This window comes from Monopterus albus, unplaced genomic scaffold (genome assembly GCF_001952655.1).
Source record: "Monopterus albus unplaced genomic scaffold, M_albus_1.0 scaffold39.1, whole genome shotgun sequence".
Classification (NCBI taxonomy): domain Eukaryota; kingdom Metazoa; phylum Chordata; class Actinopteri; order Synbranchiformes; family Synbranchidae; genus Monopterus; species Monopterus albus.
Window position 1 is genome coordinate 802,695 of NW_018127919.1, and position 10,316 is coordinate 813,010.

General features: G+C 39.4%; 1 protein-coding gene across 1 annotated transcript; it reads right to left on the reverse strand.

Moving 5' to 3' along the window:
* Positions 1-6,487: 6,487 nt before the first annotated feature.
* Positions 6,488-8,887, reverse strand: LOC109959577 (ADP/ATP translocase 2). The gene is made up of 4 exons (XM_020599059.1): positions 8,648-8,887; positions 7,348-7,834; positions 7,115-7,255; positions 6,488-6,926 (listed from the first exon to the last, which is right to left on the reverse strand). Exons 1-4 carry the CDS (start codon positions 8,756-8,758, stop codon positions 6,769-6,771), a joined length of 897 nt encoding a protein of 298 aa, XP_020454715.1. The 5' UTR covers positions 8,759-8,887; the 3' UTR covers positions 6,488-6,768.
* Between the last annotated feature and the right edge of the window lie 1,429 nt (positions 8,888-10,316).

Here is a 10,316-nt window from a genome sequence, read left to right on the forward strand (position 1 = left end):
ATGTGGTCCAAATATTAATGGAAAAATATATATTTTTCTAATAACAACACAACATCTGCAAGCAGAACGGAGACCGTTTGGCAAAATCTGACAATATTTTATTGCTGTGAGGTTGAGCTGAATCTGCTGTATATTTTTCATCCTGTGTGTTCAAAATAGGAAATTTGATTACTGTAATTCGGGTGAAGTTTTGCACCTGGGATGAAGACAGAATTTCTCAAATATTTTCCTTGCAAATCAGACATTACACCTGCCCTAATATAAAGCAGCTTAGGGTTTTTTTCTTGTTTTTGTTTTCTTTATCTGGCTTTCAGTCTTGTTGCTGCCATATCATGTGTGTAGAAGCTTTTGTAAACATGCACTTGAGTTTAACTATGAGATGTGCTTTTAAATATGTGTATATTTTGTTCAGCAGCTCCCCCCCCCCCCTGCCTATGTTAGCCTGATATTTTATCATTTCCCTAAAAATACTTTTCCTATATAGATCTGAACTTGGCAAAAGTGGAGCTGTTGTAGTAAAGGTAGTTAACATCACAACTAAGCAACTCTGAAATATATGCTGCAGTAATGTGTTTTCAGTTTGTTTTTGATAATTTATGCTCCAAGTTGGTTTGTATTTTATTATTATTGTTGTTGTAATGAAACAAGCTTGTTTGAAATGCATTGACTGCTGTTTTGAAATAGGGAGTACATTTTATATATGCGCAAGGATGTTTTATGATATGATTTGTCAAACACTGGACTGGAGTGACTTTTCCAACATTTCCAAGTTGAGAGATGTATAAACACAGACGTAACTGCACAGACGACACCCCTTAGCACAGATGTGAGTTGACAGATGAAGCACATCTTCCCAGCTGTACAGGAGAGGGTGACTAGCATGGCCACCGTCCTCCCAGTCAAAGTAGGAGTCATTTAGATGTAAAAAGTAAAGATGTTTTCTTTGTGCTGGTTACTTGCATTCATTGGGTGATGGGTTACATATAATAGGAAGTATTTATTTGGGTCTTCCTCACAAATTATTGCATGGACTGGTGACTGATTTATTTCCTTTTTTCCGGTAAAGAGTGTTTTCCTAAATATTCAGAAAAGTCATAAAGGGATACCACTTGACAGCCATCCAGTTTTCACAATCAGCCTGTATGTACTTGCTGTAGTACAGCAGATAAGACAGTCAAGTCACGTTACACCAACCACCACTTCTCAGACCAGAAAAGAGATTTGCACTAGACTTATTTTGGTCTTCTTCTATCAAAAGCAATATAATTCACTCAACATATTTTTTTAACCCACAGTGCCCACAGTGGGAATGCTGAGTAAATGATGATATTTCACAAGTTTTGACTTTTCTTTTCTATTCAGAGGTACAGAATTGGTTGCTTTTAAATGCACATGATATCCACATGTTGTGGGTAGCAGGTTTCTTTACCCAGCAGTACCCCGAGTATTAGTGTCCAGATTTGAGGGGCATTAAAACTATTGTTTCCTCCTGTGATTGTTTTGGACAAATCGAGCAGCTCTTACAGATCTGAAGTGAGAGATGGGATGTGTGAGGGAAGGAGTCATTTCCCGCGAGTCAAATGTCGATTGTCTCCATCACACAGCTGACGACACATTTAAAGATAAATACCAAATGATGAACCCAGCTGTCCGCTGTTGAGCACACCTCATCTCAGATCTCTGCATATTTGGTCAGAGTGCATCTGGGATGTTATACAAATGCTTTAAAGTGAAACAATAATTAAATATTACTTAGAGGAAGAAAAAAAAAAATTCCAAATGCACCTTTTGTTGTATGAACACAACATCATTGGCTACACATGTAGAGATGTATCATACTCATCCTATTTCAACACGGTCACTCACAACAACATCATGATTTTGTTGATGGATAAGTGTAAATTTTTCAATAGTTCACACACAGCAAAACTTCACCATTGTACCTGGATGTAGTAGCTTTCCTGTTTTCACCGCTTTGTGGTGTTGTTGAAAGATGTTGCGGTTTGTCTAAATATGTTGCGTGTTAGAGGAAGCATAAGTATGTGCCTTCTTGTAATCTCCTTGGTGAGCTTGTTATTATTGAGAAGCTGAAGCCAGCCAATTGTGTTTGCACTAAAACCAAATTGCTTTTGTGATGTAGACTATTTAAGCAAGCTTGTTGCGTCACTTTAACCGTACAGTATGCATGAGGGTGAAATTGGTGAGTCTAGGGCTAGAGCTCTCATCTGTTGACCAGTGCAGCTTAGAGGATCTTGTGAATATATCTTGGCTTAGTTTCGCGTTCAGTTTTCAGTTCCATTTCCTTACTCATCAAGTTTGTCACAACTTAAACAACTAAAATAAAATTAATAAATAAATAAAAATAGAAAAAAAAGCAAATAACACATACCATGAATACAACACAGCTTTTACTTTCACATACCACAGTTGAGTCACAACAGCAGCAGCAGAGATATTCGTGTCTCTGAATCCATGGGAATGCATGAGTATGAGGTCGCCTCAAGACTATTGGTCAAAGTAACTTAGGTTGTTTTTGAAAATTTCTATTTATTACATATTTCGTTGACATCTGAGAAAGGCCTACATGCTTTGAGTCTTACAAATGCACCTTATTCATGTCAGTCCATGTGGGGAAAAAAAGGCTGGCAGTTGTAATATCTCTGATTTAGCACCTTACTACATAGCATGTTTTCACTCTATGCCAGTTTAGCTATTCTTCCATATGTATGATTTCAAAAAAACAAAACAAAACAAAAAAAAATCTCATATTTTGTGAAATTGTTTCCTGGGATGTGCCAAAGTTTGGAGGCGATCTCTCAAGTGTTTATGCTTATCATTTTCTTTTCCTCCTTCAGTTATAGCAATGGTATGTCAAAACTTTCCTATAACAGTGTGTGGAATCAATTTATCTCAGCAAACAGTATCATTACTTGCCATTTTACAATAAGCCCTGTATTTCACATATATTTACCAGTGATGTGTATTTGTTATTATAAAGAAAATAGCCGTAAAAGCTTCATTATGTTACATAATATTGTGACTTTTTTCGAAAAACTGTGAAGACTTATCTTGCATATACTTTATACAGAAGTATTAAGCCTTAATACAAAAGACTAAAAAAAGTGTGGAAGAATAAAACTGATTGTTGCTAAGTAAGGATGATTTTTGTAAATGTTACCAGCACTTTTTTTGTAATTTTCACTCTCTGAGGTATTGTACAAGTTCAAGCTGTTTGTGAAGTTTGATTATGAAGGAATAAAAACTAGTACTTTCCTGTACTTCACAGAAAGTCTTGTTGCTCTTTTATTTATCTGCTCTTTTTCCTGATAGTTTTGTGGATTATCTCATGGATAAACTGCCCAGAGATATACACAAACAAACAAAAAACTAGGTTTATGCAGTAAGGCTTATACACACACACCATTTCACATGACTACACTGCCAAGCACTACCAACGGATATCTAAGGATTCCATAAAAAGAGATAGATAAATAAAAGTTATTCTTGGAGTTAATTTAATCAAATAAATGAGATGCATTAGTGAGCCCACAAACAATATTACCCTGTTGTGCTGTGGTGTGTGTTGATTCCAAATACAGTTGGAAGTGATCCTGAACAACGAGCTGGATTGCATCCCAGAATGCACTGGGCAGAGGACAGGAAACACCGTGGACAAGCTGCCAGTCGGTTACAAATCTAACAGTGATTGATAAACAATGGCAGTCATTCTTCACTTCACACCTACAGGCAGCTCTAGTGCGCAGTCCACTTGACTCACAGAGAAAGCAACCAACATGTTAACTCCGCACAGAAAAGATTTTCCAGGAACCAAAGCCTGAGTCTGTCCTGCTGTGAGGTGTCTGTTTTAACCCCTGAGCCGCTGTGTAGAACGACGCACAGCTGTGTACCGGCCAAACAAGCCAAAGCAACTGGCACTCACTGATTATCTTACTGCACACGTGATCATTACAAGCAGAACGCCATAAATATTAGCCTTCTTTGATGCCCAGATTAAGACTGTGTGTTGCAAGATTAAGCATTTAATGAGTGTTAAACTGCACTTTTATTCCTGCAAATAAAACAATGATTGTCATCATTACAAAAAGAAATAAAATGAAAATGTACTTCAATAAAACTAATCATCCATACAGTAATTCAAGTCATGGTGATTTCCACTTTTAATACCCTCCTCTACTACAATTAAATTAATATCCAAATTTCAATTTCATCAAGGCTTACCACTGTCAGTTTTGTATTTGATTTTTAATATTAAATTGTGATACAGACTGTGTTAATGTTACAGTTGTGGTTCCTTGTACTTAGGTTGTAATCTGGTAAACACATTAGAGAACACACAAGGGGTCAGAAATAAGATCAAGGAGATGTTCTTTATTCTTTCCTAATGCTGGATTCAGGCTTTGTTGAAATACTGAAAGATTTCTTTGGCGGAATGAATTTGCAGAATGACCATGTCAGAAGAAGAGGGACAGTTCCACTTTTACGTATTTTACTCTGAGCTGTTTCATTTTTCTTAACTTTCATGTTAATGTATTATAGCAAAAAACACATTGTCACCATTAGTGAAAAATGGAGAAAGAAAATGCAGTGTGGCTTCCTATAAAAATTATAGTCTGCAATGCACAAATGAACAAAAAACTGTATAGTTAATTAACAATCGTTAGTGTACTAGGCTATTACTTTGTACAAGATAACAGAGGGGGGGACAGCACAATGGAAATTACAATAGTCTATTACAGTACACCAAAAAAGGCAGCAGTTACAGTATTTAAGATGGTGCTGTGTTCACATTTTGTACAAACAGGACACTGTCACCTAATACTTTGTCATGTTCTTAAGCTTGTTTGAGCTTTAGACACTCCTCACTGAGAAACACGTGCACGCGCAGAGTACAGGTCCCGGCTAGTTTTACACTTGTTTAGCGCTGGCGCCCCCTGCTGCCAGTCTTCAGTATCACCTCATCTGAAACCATGAAGTCGTGGAGCTCAAAACCACTAGTGTTTCTTGGTGGTTTTTTGTTTGTTTTTGCTGCACTACAGATCGTGTGTGGTTGAAAGAAGTGTACTGTTTTTACCTGCAAGTTCTTCTTCTTCTTGTAGGGGTACCAGCAGTAAGTAGCAAGTCATCTAGTCACTTTCACTAACTCATCGGTGTTAGTAACAGCTTGTGTTCATATTTATTCCAACATGTTAACTAAGGGTAGGCAGCATAACAGTTCGGTGGTTGTTGCCTCACAGCAAGAAGGTTCAGGCTTCAATTCCCAGCTGACCCGGGGCATGTCTGTATGGAGATTGCATGTTCTCCCTGTGAGGGTTCTCTCCAGGTACTCTTGTCTTCCTCCCACAGTCTAAAGACATGCAGCTTAGGTTGACTGGTGATTTTAAATTGCCCGTAGGAGCGAATCTACATGTCAGCCCTGTGATAGACCTGTCCAGGGTGTACCCTGCCTCTCGCCCAATGGCAGCTGGGATTGGCTCTATCCCCCCCATGACTCTATTCAGGGATAAGTGGTATACATAATGGGAGGATGGATGTTAACTGAGGACACACAATGAAGTTCATCCACGCACTTTAGTGCCAAATTTCTTTTTATTTAATATCTAATGGTGACTGCTGATAAAATGAAAACTCCCAGAAAATTGACTTGACAATATTCATAGTCTAAATATATAAAAAAATAATTTTTTTAAAAATGGTCAAACATTTGCTGGTTCCAGCTTTTCAAATGTGTGACTTAATACTCTTCTTGAAAATCAAACATCCTTTGGGTTGGACCTGCTCATTGGGCAAAACACATCTGAAGATGATGCCCCAGGCTCTGGCAAATCATGACAGTCACTTCTCATCCTTTTAAGATATTTTTATAGAAAAAAAAAAACCCTTATCAAGAAATTCTGCAGATTTTAAAAAGTTAGTTGCAGCAATAATCTAAACAGATTTTCATGCACACCTGAGAGAAACACTTGTTATAGTGTCCATAAATGTATTGCTATTCAGAGGCACTGACATTTCCATTGTGACATTTTTCTCCATTAAAATGCAGATTTTAGGGCAATATTCATTTACAAATGTTGTAACCCACTGCTCAGACTTTTATGATGTGCCTTCATGTCACCAAAACATACAAATATTTCACAACCATGTTACCAAGAACTAGTCTACATCTCCCTGTTGTTTGTGATGCGGCAACTACAAAAACTCAATGCAGTCATAAATGTTTATCAATACAAATGTAACCAACATGACATCCATGTCTAGTACCATCTTTACCAGTATCCTGGCAATCAATTTTCAAAGGAGGTAAGACTCAGGTGTTCTACTCTACAGTCCTAGAAGCCACCAGTCAAACCAGTAAGGCTCAGGGAGAGATAAGTAAGAGTAAATATAGCAGTCGGGTGTAACCCACTTCATTATACAGTGAGTGCTCATCACATGCTACGACAGTGGAGGAGACAGTTGACATCAGTAGTTTAGTTGTTCCCCAGAATAAATTTATTCAAGTTGGGACCATACATACCTAGTGAATGACAGGAAGAGGTATCAGATTTCTCACAGGAATGCACAGGAATGACATTGGTAAAGAGGGCGTGGAACGTTTAAAAATCATAAAAGATGCACAACATACAGTCATCACCCACAGAAAGTGGCGACACTATAGTTTGTTCCCATAAATAAGGCAGAATGTAGAGTCCATAGAAATGGAACGTTATCTTTTAGCCATATTGGACAGTGATGTGACAATATGATGAATTAGATGTATTTTTTCATCTCATCGTACAACACCAGCACAAAGGCACCGCCCATGCCTCTGAGTACGTTGGACAAGGCTCCCTTGAAGAAAGCCTTGCCACCCTCATCGCGTAAAATCTTACGCCAGCAGTCAATGGTCCCACTGTACATGATGTCAGCTGAAGAAGTTAAGAAAAGAGTCAATTTAGAAATGCATTTTAAAACAGAGGCATCAGAAAAGTGGCTCAGTTCTTAGTCTAGTTTGCATCTAGTACATCAACTGTATATTTATGTGACCATACATGTTAGTAATGCTTGCTCATCTGTAAACTGGACTGCACAAGCTTCCATTAATACAAATATTCACCTGCTTTACGTCCAGACTGCATCATCATACGTCTACGGACAGTGTCGAAGGGGTATGAGGTCAGGCCAGCAACCGATGTCACAACCTGTGCAATCATCCAGCTCACCAAAATGTGAGTGTTCTTGGGGTCTGGAAGCATACCTGTAAACACAGGAAGACAGAAGTTACAGATTTAGAGGACAAGATCGCTCTCGTGAGAGGTTCAATTACATGTCAGTGTAGAATCAACGTACTCTTAGCTGTGTCATAGATGCCGAAGTATGCAGCCCTGTAAATGATGATGCCCTGCACAGACACATTGAAGCCCTGGTACAAGCCTTTCAGACCATCAGACCTGAAGATCTTCACTAGGCAGTTTGCCAGACCACTGAACTCCCTTTCAGCTTCAGCCTTTCCCACATCAGCAGCCAGACGGGTACGGGCAAAGTCGAGGGGGTACACAAAACACAGGGAGGTGGCTCCAGCGGCGCCACCAGATGCCAGGTTACCAGCAAAGTACCTCCAGAACTGGGTGCGTTTGTCAACACCATCAAGGAAGATCTTCTTGTACTTGTCCTTGAAGGCGAAGTTGAGGGCTTGGGTGGGGAAATATCTGATGACATTGGCAAGGTTACCTCTCCAGAAGGAAAGGGCACCCTGCTCCTTGGGGATACGAACAACACAGTCGATGATACCCTTGTAGTGCTTATCTGCTGTCATCTGCTTACTGGCATGCTGGACCTGGAATAATGAAAGAGAAAGAAAAGTTAACTTTAAAACAGGGAAATCTGGTTGATTTTTGAACATATGACAATCACAAGGTCTCTTTTGACCTTTGTGCATGTTAAACCAAGATGCAGCAAAGGGTCCTGGCAATTGCGACTGAACAGACTTATCAGTGATTTACTAGCAATGAAATTGTGATGGCTTCTACACAAAATTTTTAAATCTATCAAACATCTAGTCCAAGAAATTAAACGTCCTCCAACATTTACACCGAAACATATAAAGTCCGGCAGGTGTCGGCACAAAAGTGTGTTGTTGTGCAGGTTCACTAGAAAACGGTGTAAAACCTGCTAACCCGGCTGTGAATGACTGGGGCCGGGCCTTAGTATTTCACAGCCACCTCACTACCGGTACGCTAACATCAAGTGACACATTAGCTACTAAACATTTTTGCCTTCAGTTACAGCAAAAATATAATCGACGTATTGTCACCTTGTAACTGCCTATAAGACACCGAAGTAATAAATAAACTTGGGAACTTCACGTGTACTTGTACAAAGTGTTCCGGTGTTTGTCCTTTGTTAGCTACGCCGGCTAAGGTTAACGGGGGAAGCTAACATTAGCAGCCAGATTCGGGTAGGTCATTTCCCTTCCTTGAACATATCCCATCCTTTCACTCTCAAGACTCCCACTGGTTCTACAATAATACACCGTGCTACCGAGTTATGTTAAAACGCAAGCCTGTGTGAGGACAACCGTTAAGAGACAGGTACAGTCGCAGCAGCTACCCGGATAACATTGTGAGCCTTCCGGAAGGCAGAATTTTACCTGAAGCAGAAGCTTCACTCTCTCGATTGGGGCGACAGCTGTTTTGGAGATAGCAGCGGAGATGCCACCGGCCAAAAAATCCTTGGCGAAAGAAATAGCCTGTTCGGTCATGGTGCGATGTTCTTGATGTGATTTTCAGGTAAGCACTACAAATGATATACTTCTACAGTGGCTGGCCTGCACCGACGAAATGGCCGATTGTATAGCCGCGTTGCGAATTTATGTAACACAATGGGTCGCGAGATAACACGGGAACTGCTGTTTCAGGCTTCAGGCTTTTGCCTGCCATTGGTCAATTAGTAAACGTCACGTAATTCTCCGCCAATGAAACTGTCTAAGTAGTGATGTCGTCACTCATATCATTCGACGTGCCTAGAGTAAATCCTTACGTTACACAATACTCGCGAAGCAGTTTATTAAAAAAACCGTAATGACTCACGTTATGGGCTCGTTCATAGTTTGTTTCTATGTCAGAGCCACACCCGGAGACCAATGAAAACAGTGACTTGGAAGTTACAGATTTGTGTTCTGAATCCAGAACCACCGGTTTGTCTACAAAGAGGCTATTAACATATTGCCTAGTATAAAACAACTATAACGACCGTAAAAATAAAATAATGCTGCATGGTCAGTATATTACCTTTTGAGCAAAATATCGGCTCTGCTGGAACTGGAAGTACTCAGGAGTACTCAGAAGTACTCCTTTACTTACTGCAGGCTTACATAAAAGTATACATACCAGTGAAAATTCTCTGGTCCAGGTAAATCTGCCAACGTTTTGACTCACCTTCTCATCAAATAGTTTGTCTTTGTTTCTATTATTGTAATAACAAAGATGGAAAAATGTGTTAAAATAATAATGATAATAAAGTGTGAACAAAGCAAAATATAACTATCTCATTTGGGTTTAGGGGGGGGGCAATTGAGGACGCCTTTCTTCTGATACAACACTCCATCTCTCCCCTTCTTGGTTAATGCCCTTTCATTGCCTGGAGATAGGCTTTGGGTAACTGTATTTAGAAGGCAAGAAACTGCACCAGTTAATGTTTGACCAGGCACACATGGTGGCTGAAGGGCATTCCGGGTGATTACCTCATGATACTGGTTGAGATAATGAGATAATTTAGATAAAGAGCTAATTTGATTGTGGATGGGGACAAGTGCTGGTAACAGCTGAAATTCTCTATAAAAGTATTAAGTCTCAGATTGATCAAACTTGTCCACCAGAGGGTGGCAAGAGACTTAATGTTTTTCTCTGTACTAGTTATGAATGTGCACGGGCGCCGTTGGGGGGGGGAGTTAGGATGATTCTAAGGGCCCACGAACTTTGGGGGCCCACAGAGACTAGCTTTGGGTGAGGTAGAGGGCCCAACTTCAAATTTTTTCATAGGGCCCAAAACTGCTAGCGGCGCCCCTGTGAATGTGCTAGTGGGAATCAATTACAAATTAACTTAATAAGATCTTAAAATGTAAGGAAACTTGACTGAATTTAATTTAAAAATGAAGTAATGGAATATTTTGGAACATGCAAAATGGTGTATTTAAAAGAGAATATCTATTTATCTATCTATTGCATTGTACTGACAGCTGTTGCTACTATTTTGTCCACTGATCTCAGAGATTAGGCCAAATAATAGAAACACAAAATACAGACTCACAGTAAATACCT